At 44.0% G+C, this 14764-nt stretch overlaps 1 protein-coding gene across 1 annotated transcript in view; it reads left to right on the top strand.

The window, feature by feature from the left end:
* Positions 1-292: 292 nt before the first annotated feature.
* The window catches only part of LHFPL2 (lipoma HMGIC fusion partner-like 2), a 22603-nt gene continuing 8131 nt past the window's right edge, over positions 293-14764 (top strand). Inside the window, exon 1 of the mRNA XM_018557278.1 lies at positions 293-989. Coding sequence (XP_018412780.1) covers positions 569-989 — 421 coding nt within the window. The 5' untranslated portion in view covers positions 293-568. The remainder of the gene's footprint in view (positions 990-14764) is intronic.

Genomic DNA, 14764 nt, shown 5'->3' with positions numbered 1-14764 from the left:
AAATATATAGAAGAATATATATCTCCTCTACCATTCCCCTGTATAGTTGGTTATATAGATGAATGGCAAAGGAAGCTAATATAAAATCAGAGCAGACGTAGACAACCTACGCTTGTCACATCTGAATATATAGAGGAAGAATGTAGGCTGTATTGTATGTAAATCTATGCGGGGGTCCTGTCTCGGCTCCTATAGACCATTGTGATTGATGTGGGGGCTGATTTAAGAGGTGAAGATGTTCTGTCAACACTACTAACAGTTTGGCTCTCTTGTGGCTTCCTCCTGCAGGTCAGTGATGTCATATTGGTGGGCGGAGCTTGGGAACTCCCTGTGAAACATTGAAGCATCATGTTTCAGTATGAACATTAGCACGGAGGAATTCCGCAGCCGAGGACGAGCTTTCCCATTGAGTACAAACCACTGTCTGGATTACAAAGCCTCAAGAAGCCGGGATCTCTTACACTCCTGACGGAATTGTCACATCTTTCCATTGCCCTTTCGTTTTCTTCCTCACTTCTTTATCTGGTGTGGTTTTAAGCCTGGTGGTGGACAGTCGGTGGGCACCACTATGTGTCATGTTATAGTAACATGCCGCTCTATGCTATGGACCATCCTGAGCATTGTCGTTGCCTTTGGAGAACTGATCGCCTTCATGAGCGAGGACTGGCTGATTGGTAAAGCAAAGAATGGTGACATTGATAACAGGACTGGATGGCCGCAGGAGCCTTACCGCCCCACGCTGGGCATTTATGGACGTTGTATTAAAATGCCTCAAGTGCAGTATTTCCGGAGAGACCCCCTTTGCGGTCCCTATGCTGAACATTTCAATGAGATTGCTAGTGGCTTCTGGCAGGCTACCGCTATCTTCCTAGCAGTGGGCATCTCAATCCTATGTATTGTAGCATTTGTGTCTGTCTTCACCATGTGCGTACAAAGTGTGATGAAGAAGAGCATATTCAATGTCTGTGGGCTGCTACAAGGAATAGCAGGTGGGTACTTTGGTGGGAAGCATTACCCATTTTATCTCATTTTTATTGTTGCCATTTCCAGGTAGGTTGCTGCCATATGATTTTTAGCCTTCTGTGTGTTTAAGTAACGGGCATTCCTTAAACCTTTTTACCCTTACTACAGGAGCCGTTTGATGGATCTACCATTTAGTAAGCCTCTTAAAGTGCAACTGAAGTGACCAATTGTTGTTTTTTCTAGTTTTGGATGGAGTGGGGAGCAATTGGAACCCCTGTCAGGTTTGTATGGCTGTCTTTGCCCCTGTAATGCTGGGCACACACCTTACAACCATCGTAAGACCTTTGTCTTGCGATGGTTGTAAGGTAATTAAAAAAACATATGATCTGCCTATCTTGGACAAGCAGATCGTACTTCTGATGACTGCAATGCTGAACGGGCAGTGTGCGCTTGCGGCATTTACCTTACGAACATGCCACACACCGCCGACAATCGTACGCTTCTCGGCGGGTTTTCGAACATGTTCCTAAGATAAAAGTCGTGCGACCTTACAGGAGCAGAGGTCGCACGCCTTCCACACACCTTGCGATAATCGTACAGTCGAGAGATTCACCCTCTCATCCTGGTGACCGTCATCACTGAAAGTGACAGTGGGTTGTCATCAGAACTGGAATAGATGGGAAGTCTTCCATTGGTGACCCCACTGACCACCAGGGATTTTCCCTCACTTTGCAGGGATTTCCTCTCGCCTCCTGTTGTGCCTGTCAGGCAGGAAGTGAAGGAAACACAGATGGGACACAGATGGCAACTAATAGCTAATAGGGAGTTAGAACCCTTTCTTACTCCATCCAAAACTAAAAGAAAAGGTTTTAACTTCAGTTCCACTTTAAACCCATCAGTTTAGGGCTTCTCCTTTCTGGTTCTGATATTGTTGCACACCGTTAGGATACACATTGTATAATAATGTACTACCCATATCACCGGGTTTTCTGCCTGATTGGTTTCACTTCATGTAGCCAAGCATTTCCATGGCTGTGATTGCTGCACTCTGTCAAGTACCGCTTAGAGCTGTCAAACATCCGATAATCTGCTTCCGAGAAGTGACTTTCTGACAGCTGTGACTCAGGGAACAAGCTGAACTTTTTAGTGCATGATGTCATATACCTCCGAGTGATTTCTTCTTGTAGACGGTGCTGCAGTAAACCCAGCATGCTCTGTTCAGTATCTCACGCACACGCACACACTTCTGGCTGTGATTTCTGGTTCTCCATAACACAGCAGCCGCTAGTCATTAGGACACTGCTGACCTTTGTAGCAGGGTTGTGTCTTTGCATCATATCAATTTGAAAGAGAAGGTGAGCGCCACGCCGCCTTCAGCGTCTCAAAGGTTAGCTTGTTTATTGCATAGCGACAGTTGCTGCGTGAGAACGGCCTGTCAATATTTGCAGCTGGTAATCTCATCAGACTCATTCTGATTGACTCATTCACAGCTGGGTTTACCATTCCGAGGTCCCGCCTGCAGCTGTGCGACTCTCTGATCCATCACTAGGCTTACAATACCTAACAAGCTGTATATTCATTCATTCTCTCCTTCTTTTTATGCACGGTACAATCAAAATGCTGCATAGGACAGCTGTTAAGATGGCGCATTGCTACTTCGTCTCCAACAGCGGAAGGCATACCATTAAATACACATTATATTAGTTCCCAGGCAGTTGCAAAACAAATGTATTATGTGTTATCATCATCTTTTGATGCTGCAACCCAGGGGTGGGCAACTCCAGCTGTGCTTTAACTACAAATCCCAACATGCCTCTGGGAGTCGTACCTGTAACTGTTTGTCTTGCAATGCCTCATGGGACTTGTAGTTCCACAACAGCTGAGGGGCCGGACTTGCCCACCACTGCTGTAACTTCTGATTGCTTCTCATTCGGGATGCACCGATACCGGTATTTCCGCTACGAGTACCAATAGTTTTTTTTTCCGGTACTCGCCGATACAGGAAGTCCTATTAAGGAAGCCAGGCGGTGTGTAATTTCCTCCCCTCCTGGCTTCCTGACTAGCCGGGTGGCATGTAAAGACTCGCCACCCGGCTTCCCAAATAGCTGGGAAGCCGTCCCCATGCTTCTCGTCACTATGGGATGAGAAAGCAGGGAGCTGGCTCCCTGATTGGCCGGGAAGTCTGCTCCTTGCTCCCTCGTCATTAGGTGACGAGGGAGCATGAAGCCAGCTTCTCGGCCAATCAAAAAGCCAGCCACCGCGTCATTACACAGCGCCCCCGGCTACCTGATTGGCCAGTTTCTTGACCAATCAGGAAGCCGGGCAGCGAGTCATTACAAGCTGTCTGGCTTCCCAATTGGCTGGGAAGCCAGCTCCATGCTCTCTCGCCACAAGTGAGTAATGACTCAGTGACCGGCTTCCTGAAACCGGAAGTATCGGGCTAGGCATCGTGGCATTTGGGCGAGTACGAGTACTACTCGGCATCGGTGCTTCCCTACGTCTCATGAATACATTTGATATATGCATAGCTAATTATCAGCGATAATTAGTCTAAGATGGTCGAACGCAGGGTTAGGCAACCTCGGTAATTCGGCTGCGGTGAAACTACATCTCACATCATGCCTCTGCTTGCCATCAGAGCTTGGGGTGCTTCACCTGTAGTTTATGTGCTGATATATAATAGGATGCTGTGTAGGACAGAGTCTCTTCAGTGCTTGTGCAGTGTCAAGAAACGAATGATTGTTTCCTGATCCATCCTAAAGCAGTGACTGTTATCTCTTGCCTTTACACCTACCTGTCGCGTGTTGTTGTGATAAATTGCCTGATCCTTTCTGGAAATGTCTTGAATTGCAGACTCTTGCTGAGGTTATGATCTTTAACATGAATTCAGGCACATACAATTCTGCAACATGCTCCAGACAGTCATAAACTTGGGATTAGATTCCATTTGTTATTGCTGGCTGTTTGTATCAGTAGATTTCTATCAGTGGTGACACGGCAAATAATCCTACAGAACAATGAATATTATGCAGAAGATGATGGTGGCAGGCACAAACCTCTCCTCTATAAGTGTGTGGGGGGGGGGTTCACACATCTGAGATGTAGATGCACTCTACGTAAGATGCACTTTGCTGAAACTGCATAGATGCCGCAAGCAGGACTTTTTCACTGCACCCAAACCACCCCTTTGAAATGTAACACGGAACTTGCTGAGATCCAGGGAGCGTTAGCCTGCGAAGGAGCTTTTAGGGCTTGTTCACGCCAAATGCAGACCAGATCTGCATGAGTTTCTGCAGTGCAGTATGTTTTGACGTGTTTTTTTGACGCGTTCAGGGCCGTGTTTTTTTTTTTAGTTTAAAATGGGCTTTCAGTGCGTTTACATGCGTTCCAGAGCAGGTAAAATAGGGCTTGCTGCAGTTTTTTCTACATGCTCTGGAACTGAACGCTGCGGTGTGAACTAGAGCCCAAAATACCATTTGGAATACATTGGACACAGTTTTGATCCAGTTTGTAACTGGTCTGCTCCTGGAACGCGCTTGGTGTGAACTAGCCCTAAGTGGCCGGTTTGCAGGAACTCCACTTTCTTGCAGAGCTCTGTGCTTCCGGGTGATTTTTAAGGAGGGTTGGAGACCTGGCTCCTGGGATTTCCAGCCCTGTGTTAAGAAAATAGTAGCTATAAGAAATGCCGTGGGAAACCGTGTTTCAAATCTGCTGATCTGGCAGATTTGTAAGGGAGCATACTCCCGGGTGTGAAGGCGAACAGCAGTGCTGGTACAGTGGCCGTTTGATCTACGGACAGGTGCCACCAGGCTCCAGAAAGACAACAAGAAGAGGAAATGAGATCTGGTGAGGGCTGCTCGTTGACTGACAGGTTTGAGGGATAACAGCTCTCTTCTATTCCGGGTTTGAATGGCTTCAAATACATACCAGTGAAAATTCATATCAGGCCGAAGCTTGCTGCACAGCCCTCACCACATGTCACGGCTAATAAGATTAAGTCCACAAATGAGCAGGCTTTGACATTATCTAGCTGTGAAGAGACAGTTAACAGGCAGCCACTTTGTCTCCCAACCAATTTTCCCCTTTGGGTAACCTAATTGGAGAGGCTTTGCTGGTTTATGGTGCTCACATGTTGTTGACATACTTTGTACAGTTCAATAATGACAAGTGTGTAACAGATGCCGCTGTGTGGAACTTACCCCGGAATTCAGCCATTTACATCCACTGCACATTTGTATTTATCGTGCTGCAAACCCAGAGTACAGGGTACCATTGCCTGAAAGTCTAATGCGCCTTTCACAAGGGTGGCATCTGTTTCAATCAGCAGGGGATCCATGCACAGATTCCCTGCTGATCAGAGCAGCAAGGAACGGATGTTACTCTTGTGATATCCATGTCCCTTCCGCAAGATGGAGGGAATAAATGAAGTTGTACGGACCCATGTTAGATCTATGGGGAGACGGATGTAAGAAGACATGTCCATATATTTACCTCCGGTCCCTCCTAATCAGGTCCCAGTTCTGTTCCATTTAAAAAATATATATTTTGTGGACCTAGATAGACTCGGAGGTAACTAGATTTAAGTGGGACTCGGGCCCACATACATCCAACTGACTAACATTGAGCTTCCGATCAGATCCGCCTAAAAAACTGACAGACCTAATCGAAATGCCATATTAAAGGGGCCATATAGCTTTTATCCAACAACAAAGTCACACATCCATTCAAACCTTTAGATAGATGCTGCTGTTATGACTTTGCAGCGCGGCTAAGTGTGTAATTTAGTGCATAGAAATATAAGAGCTGCACAAGGGACTTGTTTTTAAAAATTCAGGTTCTGGGGCTGTCATCCTTATCCTTCAGTGCAATCCCTAATGAGTCATTGACCTGGGTCAAATATGCAACCAGTGAGGTCCTAAAATCTGAATTCTCCTCATCCTGCATACATGACTCAATAAGTAGCAGTAGCATCTGGATGACCATTTCAAACCCTGAACTAATAAAAACAAGTCACCAATGTTAGTTATGTTTCTGTCCAAACAGGTTACCTTTAAGCTGCCCGTGTATAAGTAGATCGGTCCGGGGATCTCCAGCTATGTTATGCACAGGTCAAGCACTCATGCTTTATACAACACAATAAAAGTATATCTAAAGCCAAATATTTCCTTTAGTTTTGTATACAAGGATATATGGGTAAATAGGTTTTGTTTTCTGTTTATGTTCCTTTAAGTAAATTTCTCTGCACTTTTTGTGAAAGGAAATCCTCTGCTGGTTACACTAGAATAAGGGTCCCTGTTAGAAGATTTCACATCTATTCCAGTATTTGTGACAACCATAAAATTTGTGATTTCCCATCACTTTGTGGCCTATTGACCACGGTCACAAGGACAAATGGAGAAGGAAAATCGTCCCAGCGGGGGGTGGGGGCAGGCAGCAATTAAAAACCTGACAGGCTCGACTTGTCCACTACTCTGCCCAAAATGAAATACAAAGCTGTTACTATGTGCACATAAATTGGCCCTGTACGTGTGTGTGAGATGGGGACCATAGAGTGTAAGCTGTGCAGTATGTAAAGCGCTGTGTAGATTGACAGCACTATATAAATACCTGTAATAAATAAATATGGTCATATAGTGATGGCATCTGCCTATGTGCTTGGACAGCTACAACCCATGGATTGTCCAGACGGGCAACATTTGTCAGACTTGTATACACTTGAAACCTAGAGTTTAAGCTGCCACCCTGGGCTGTTCTCTGAGCGCACAAAGCAGAAACATCTAATAATTTTGAAGATGATCAAGGGAGCTTCTTCTGATTAGTGCCCATGGTTTGTCAGCTAGGAAAACTGGCATATTATACCTTGCCCTGGTACCCTCTGAACATGTCATATTTGTTCTAGTGGGGCGATGGATATGTAATGTACAGTAAATGGTCTTGGAGCATCACATTTTCTTCTTGCTCTACAGTGACCATGACTATCTCCATACACAAGCAGGACAAAGTACAGTAACCTGTAGCAACCATATAAGATGACAGTGTGATATAGCTACATCATAGCTACATCAGTGAATTGGGAAGTCTTGGTGGGTTGTTGATTAGTTGCTTTGGATAGAAGCTGTTTTCTTCCCTAAACTTTCTATAGGAACTGTGCTCCTTTTACAGGAATTATCATGGCTGCTTATCAGCTTCCTCCGCAATGGCTGGAGGTGATTTCCTGATGCTGGCTAGCTCTGTGTACTTTCTCAGGTTTGAGTGGGTTTGTCGGATGTCGAATGACCTCTGGGCATTGAAGAAATCGGAGAGTCGTCATTTGCAGGATCTGACTTGTACATTGACACATTTTCACGGAGCGTTCACAGATGTATCAGTGACGTAGCTGCAGAATAATTGTGAAAGAGCCAACATTCCTCTCAGCTTGCGTTTGTGGTTGAGTAGAAGAAGAAGGTTGCCAGCGACACAATCAAGTTGTCATTTCCTATATATTCCATCCAAGTCTCCTGTGATCTGCCCCAGGTATCGGAATGTAGGTGCCAGCAGATTGATGAATGTGGTAATTAAAAATAATGTACATAAAATAAACATAGGACAGAATATTGAACATTTACCAGACAAGGAGGTCCATTATTCAGGTAATTTATACACTTGGCTTCTCTTGATGCACAACCTATCCACAATTGATTTCTTGTGCAAACAGTACTACCAGTATTCACCAATATACTGTGACAGGTGTGCTACTAACACATATTTATTCAGGTGACAGGAGTCATTGACCTCCGCTATTCATCATTTCTTAAGGTGGAACGACCTCAGACTGATCCATCCATTGTGCAGGCCATGTCTTACCTATTTGGCCAAATTGCCTGTGTCATTTAGAGACCGCTTTGGGCACATGCTTTTGACATTGGACATAGGGTAGGCCTTTTGAACCCAAGACTCTTTAGGTTTTGTTGAGCTACAACCGGATATTGGTACACCACTAGCTATTTATCCATTCTGGTGAATGCTTTTGGAAGACGAACCCTTCTGAAAGATGTGGCAAATACAGTATCCTGTCAGAAGCCATTTTTTGAATAAGAGTTTATTAGTTTTATAGCAAAGAAAAAACAAGTAACAAAGAGTAAGAATGGTCGCCAAACACATTCGGTACATATTGAATACATTTGCAGTAATAAAAGCTTAAATGGCGCATTCGGTAATAAAAGAGAAACAGGCTACAGATGGTCCGGGTTTTGGTGAACCTGAATGCCTACCTGTATCAACAGAAAGGAGAAAGATGTGACTAGAGTGAAAAATAGACAACTAGGAGAAAAAGATAGTGGAAGGACCAGAAGGGATTGCAAGCTGGGGAATACGATACATCTCCATGAGATGAGGATGAGCAGCCTCGGTCTACAGAAGGTCGGCAGACATTTTTACTGCTTTTACCGGTGGTAGCTAACCTAAAGAAGAATACATCTAATTTTGAGGAGCTTAAAGGAGAACTATGGGGTCAGGGCTTTTCCCCATAGTTCTCCTTAGGGTAACGGGAGGACACAAACTAGCGTCCTCCCGTCACCCTAAGCTCAGTATACCGCGAGCTACAGCTCGCGATATACTGAGACGCCTCAGCTGAAGCGGATCCCGACAATTATGTCTGGATCTGCCCAGCTTGCTTGAATGATAGCTGGCTCTGCCTATCTAGAGGCAGAGCCAGCTGTACCCTCCCCCGTCTGTTCCGCCAGTCAGCGCTGGCGGTTCGGAGCGGGGAGGGGGGGAATCCAGCCAATACCCTGTCATGGCAGAGAGCTGTGACAGGATTGAGAAGTGAGCGAACGCCGGTATGTGTTCACTCACTTCCCGATCTACTGAGCCGACCTGTGACAGTCTCATTGTCACAGGTCAGCTAGAACTATGAGGTGAGTGAAAAGCACTCGCCTCATAGTTCTCCTTTTAAAATAATTGCTGTTTTGTGCAGCCTTTTAAGAGGAAGTAGTTCAGTTATTACTGGTATGACTTCCCCTATGTACCTGTACATAAAAATTAAACGGAGAAAAAAGTTATTTTAAAACTTTTACTGGTAGGAATATATACAAACTTATCTCATTTACATTAATATCTAAAATAATTAAAAAGAAAATGCGTATTTGTCTGCTGCCCAGTCACAAAGTGGGTGTCATGCTTGCTGTAGGTTTAGCCAAGTACTGCAAAAAATAGCTAAAAAAACACAATAGTGGTGTCCCAGCACATACACTGTCATAATGAGACCACACAGAAGGCAATTCAGCAGGCAGTCCTGTGATGTGAAGGAAGGCTACGGCTGGCTCTGTACTGCAGCCCTCTTCTGTTTCGACAGTGTACACCTGGCAGTACCAATTGTAGCCACATTCTTGGTATCTGCTTGTTTCATGCTTGGACTACATAACATCATAGGGGTCAGTTTGTGAGGTCAGAAGATGACAAAACACAGACTGGTATTCATTTTTCCGTGTGGTCATTGTTTACAGTTCAGCCATTTCTTCTGTATCCTTATAAATGAGATCTGTGCAGCCAATGTAATTCTCTCTTCCGTGTGCACCGATCCTTTCCTACTATGTCCTGCTAGAGACATTGCTTGTGTTGTTCATGACTTGTAAGTAGTTTCTAAGGGCCATATCACACTAGATCTTCTCATTGGCTTGTGGGAAGTTATTTCTAGGGATTATATGACACTAACTCTTCTCATTGATGAGTTGGAAGTAGTTTCTAAAGACCATATCAGACTAGATCTTCTCATTGGAGTGTTCCAAGTTATTTCTAAGGACTGTCACTTTAGGGAACTTGTCATTGGTGATTTTGTAAGTAGTTTCTAAAGACTATAAAAGTAGATCTTCTCAATTGTGAGTTGTGAGTAGTTTGTAAGGACCATGTTACACTAGATATCTTATTGGCAAGTTGGGAGTAGCTTCTAAGGACCATGGCACACTAGGTATTGGCGAGTTGGAAGTAGTTTCTGATGTCACATTAGGGATCTTGCCAGCGACAGGATTTCTCTAGAGGGCATAAAGAATAGAAGACAATACAAGAATAGTTGGTTGCTCCAGGTTACAGTGTACCACATCTTTTTACATAAGGCCAATAAAGGTAAAGAGTGGCAGAACTCTTCTCTGATTCAGTAATGAGTTGGAATGTGTTATTCATAGAGATGAGTGTGCTATAAAACAGCGCTTGGACAAGGCCTGCGTATAATCAAGGCAACTTTATTTACCTAAAATAAACCACATCCAAGACCGTAATTTCCATAGCTTGTGGTTTCTCAGTTATCACTGCATGAGTTCTATTACAAGAGTTTGAGGTCTAAACCTTATCATATGATGCATATCATAGTCATATGCTTTATTAACTTGTGTTCTCTGTTTGTATGTGGGGGACGTATGTGTATACAGTATATAAATGCAATAAACCTAATATATATAATTTTTACATGTTTCAAAAACCTTATGCGTTTGGGGGCAGCCATTTTTGTTGCATATACTGTATATGTATATACTGTATTTGCGGCACTGTGGTTGAAACACGGCAGTCACATGTCTGAGCCCCTGGAAGTGACAGTCTGCTTTTTTACATGTAAACAGACTCTGCCGGGAGTCTGCTTATAGGGGCCCGATGCCACGGACTTATGGCATACGTCAGAGGCAGCAACCGGGTTAATGCATTAAATTAATGCATTTTTTTCTTTATGTAATATGGGTACATTTATTAATTGTGTGCAAAAAGTGAAAAATGCCTTTAATTTGCAAAAAGTGAGTGCACTGAACGAGGCCATCACTGTCCACCTTATGAGGATTTTGAGGTCAGCTTGCAGAGAAATGTACGCTTTGCACATTGTAGTGATGGGCTGGCCAGCGTGACAGTAATCCAGGTCCGAAATGCAGACTGTTACAATATAAAACTTTACATAGGACACAGCTAATGGTGTGTATGCCTCCTTTGTGCGAGATCCGCTTACTCCAGAGCTGTACAATCCTTCCTCTCTTGGTGAGTTTATTAATGCCGCATGAGCAACACTATTACCTTTTGTTTGTTTTACATGGATTTTTATGGTGTTGGATGACATGAACCATGGCCACCCATCTTTTGTAATCGGTTTTCCCAAGCAATGAGATTAAGGCTTTTACTTCTGTTAACTGTTTTTATTTGTTTGGTTGTCTGTCCATACTGTTCCTGTCCATACTGTTCCATGTGACCAGGTGCATTGTGGGCAAAATAACTGCACTAATGTCCTTATAGCAGAGTGTCATTTCAGTATGCATCATTGTATGCGTTGCTTTGTTGGGTAAAGGCTGATCGTGTAAGCAGAGTAGATATGTAAAATATAGTGTTTTTTCAGCTGTTCTTTTCATTTTCACATTTTTACCGTGCCATATTTCCATGTTGGGCAGCACAGAACCTGGAAACTTGTTAGGGAGAAAAAAGAGCCCCGAGTGTTAAAACACAGAGGGATTCAGTCCATCCATAACTGAAGGAAGCCTAGAAGAGTGACAGCAGAAAAAGACCACCAATTGTGGTCCATCAATTCTGCCCTTTTTTATTAGTATAAGTCTGTTTTTTACCCCGAGTGTTTAAATTCACTTAGGACTCTTTCATGCAGTTGACCTCCATTCTGTGTCAGCAGGGGATCCTTGACTAATCAGTCAAATCAGAACAAAGGTGCATATATGTGCTGTCCACGTCCATTCTGATTTTTTCCCCATCCAAACGGACCCATTTCCAGGGGTGGATGAAAAGTTCTGAGCCTAAGGTATTAAAAATCAAAATTAAATTCAGAAAAAAAATGTATTTTTCTATATAGTCATCCTTTAACCAGTTGACATCCGCGGTGTTAAACCCCCTTCCCATCCAGGCCATTTTTCAGTATTCAGCGCTGCGGTACTTTGACTGACATTTATTCCGTCATGCAGCGCTGTACTGAAATGAATTTTATACCCTTTTTTGGGGACAGATAGAGCTTTCTTTTGGTGGTATTTATTCACCACTGGGGGTTTTATTTTTTTACTATATTAAGGAAAAATTACCGAAATGTAAAAAAAAAACAGTTTCCCCTATATTAAATGATAAAACATTTATTATTACCCAATTTTTTGGTAAAATATAAAAGACGGGGTCACGTCGGGTAAAAAGACACTAAACATGTCAAGCCTTAAAATTGCGTGCGCGCGCGAAACCTCAAAAAACGATAATACCCAAAATTGGCCATAGGCGACGCTTTAAAAGCTGTTACCGCTCATCAGTTTAGTGTTATCAGTGATTGATGGCCCTAAAATGATTGCTCTCACTGCGACGTTCGCGGCGATATGTAATATGTGTAGCGCAATTGTAATTTTTGCGCGCTGGGGCACCGGACGCGTATTTACGTTTATAGGCGCGTGGGGGTGGGGGAGTTAAACATTTTGGGGTTTTTTTTCCCCCCTTTTTTTATATGTGACTTATTTTATTTTACTTTTTTATGTGTTACTTTTATTTTTATTTTTTTTATATTTATTTTTTTGCACTTCTTGTTATTGCTATTATATAGGGGGATAACAATCCCCCTATATAATAGCAAAGGCACACTGACAAGTCCTCTTTATGGAGACATTAGGGGTCCTAGGACCCCTAATATCACCTGTGGACCCCACAGCCGCGAACAAGCACATATAGGCGATCGGCGGGCTATGGACCCGCTGATCGCATATATGTGAAACACCCGGTAACGGGTGTGTGCAACGGTCGGGTCTTTTCTGCCCGTGCGTGCCCGCTAAGGGGCGCGCGCGAGCAGAAAAAAAATTGCCGTCTGGAGACGGCAACCCGCCAATGCTGCAGTGCCGTCCGTCCGTTTTTTTTACTACGGGCGGACGGCAAGAGGTTAATTCAATACAATTTTCAATTTTTTTCTTAAGCGCCCTAAGACCATTAAGAAAATAAGTTTGATCTTTAATAATAAAATGCTCCTCTACCGCAACTTTCATCTCCTCATCGTCCTGAAATCTTCACCCCATCAACCCCTTCTTCAAATGACTGAATAAGAAATAGTCACTGGAGGCCAGATCAGGACTATAAGGTGGATGGTTGATTTTCTAAAAAGCCAATTTCTCTTAAGGCAGGCCTCGAAACTTGCACGGTGTCAACTGGCACGTTGTCTTGGAAAAACAAGACGCCTTTTGACATATTGCCTCTTTTTTTTCCGTCAGATTTGTCAATTATTCAGACATGATGATGTTCACGTTTCAATTACTCAATTTCCTCCTATACCTACCGGGAGGTACTCAACCAGTAACATACTGGACGAGCAATTACCGTGATTGTAAGTACCTCAGGCTCAGAACTTTTCAGCTGCCCCTCGTAATTACTAATGGTGGCTGGATGTGCTGACTATCTGGTCAGTAAAGGCAAATCTAAACGCCACTATTTTGGGTGCCCAGAAGTGGACAGATATGTGAATGCACGTCTGCTTACATCCAGTGTAATCATGGGTAAAAAATATTATTATGGAATGGCCAGGTGAAAGGGGCCTTACTGTTGACAGGGTCTCTTCCTCTGCTGAAAGTCTGTTCCAAGTGTTAACTACTCTTACAGTAATATACTTTCTAAGGTTACTAATAAACTTTCCTCCTGCTAGTTTAAGACCAAGTCCCCGAGTTCTTAATCTTCGCTTCATTTTAAAAATATAGGCCCTCCTGAACCTTACTCCCACCCTTGATGTTTTTAAAGGTTTCAGGCATGTTCCTGCTTTCCCACTTTTTCTTCAGGCTGTACATAATAAAGGAGAACTATGGGGTAAGTGTTTTTCCCCATAGTTCTCCTAAGGGTCACGGAAGGACGTATACTAGCGTCCTCCCGTGACCCAAAGCTCAGTATATCGCGAGCTACAGCTCACGGTATACTGAGACCGCCGCAGCCGGGACGGATCCCGACATTACAGATCCACCCAGCTGCGTGATTGACAGAGGCAGAGCCAGCTGTATCCGCCCCCTCTTCTGTCCGTTTCGCCAGTCAGTGCTGGAGGATTGGACAGGGGAGGAGGGAACCCCTGCAGGGAGCCGTGAGTGACAGTCACAGCTCTCTGCAGGGACAGGATCGAGAAGTGAGCGAGCGGTATTTTCACTCGCCTCATAGTTCTTTGATGTTTAAAAGTTCCCGGAGCACTGGTCCTACCTTCCTGTTTTAGGGTGTCTCTTTTCCCTTGCAGGGTCCTATAGAGCCACCCTCCCCTTTCTGTTCCGCCAGTCAGCACTGGAGGATTGGGGAGGGCAGAATCCCTGCAGGGAGCCGTGAGTGACAGTCACGGCTCTCAGCAGGGAGATGATCGAGAAGTGAGTGAGCAACGGTATGTGTTCGCTCACTTTTCGATCTATTGAGCCGACGTGCGAAAGTTTCATTGTCACACGTCGGCTCCAACTATGAGGTTGGGTGAAAATCACTCACCTCATAGTTCTCCAAGTTCCTCCAGTCTCAACTGATATGTTTTGTCCTTCAGACCTGTCACCATTTTTGTTGTACAGCTCTAAACTCATTCTATTTTATCCAGAAACGGGCAACAAAAATGGTGAAAGGTCTGTTTTAGGTCGATTGACCCTCTTAGCAGTCTGTTCTTAGCACCAAAATGACAACATAGCCGACTATATTTTGGTGTATTTATTGACTGTTCAGAATACGGAGTTATCTGCTGTACTTTCATTGTGGGTAGCTTGGTAGTCAGCACTGTGGCCTTATGGTGATGTGGTCTTGGAATCAGTCCTGCAAAGAAACACTACCTGCAAGAAGTTTGTATGGTGTCCATGCCATCTTTTGTCCACCCCACCCCCCC

The sequence above is a fragment of the Nanorana parkeri genome, unplaced genomic scaffold (assembly GCF_000935625.1).
Source record: "Nanorana parkeri isolate BGI_ZX_2015 unplaced genomic scaffold, ASM93562v1 scaffold277, whole genome shotgun sequence".
NCBI classification, from domain to species: Eukaryota; Metazoa; Chordata; class Amphibia; order Anura; family Dicroglossidae; genus Nanorana; species Nanorana parkeri.
This window is presented reverse-complemented; position numbering and strand designations above follow the sequence as displayed.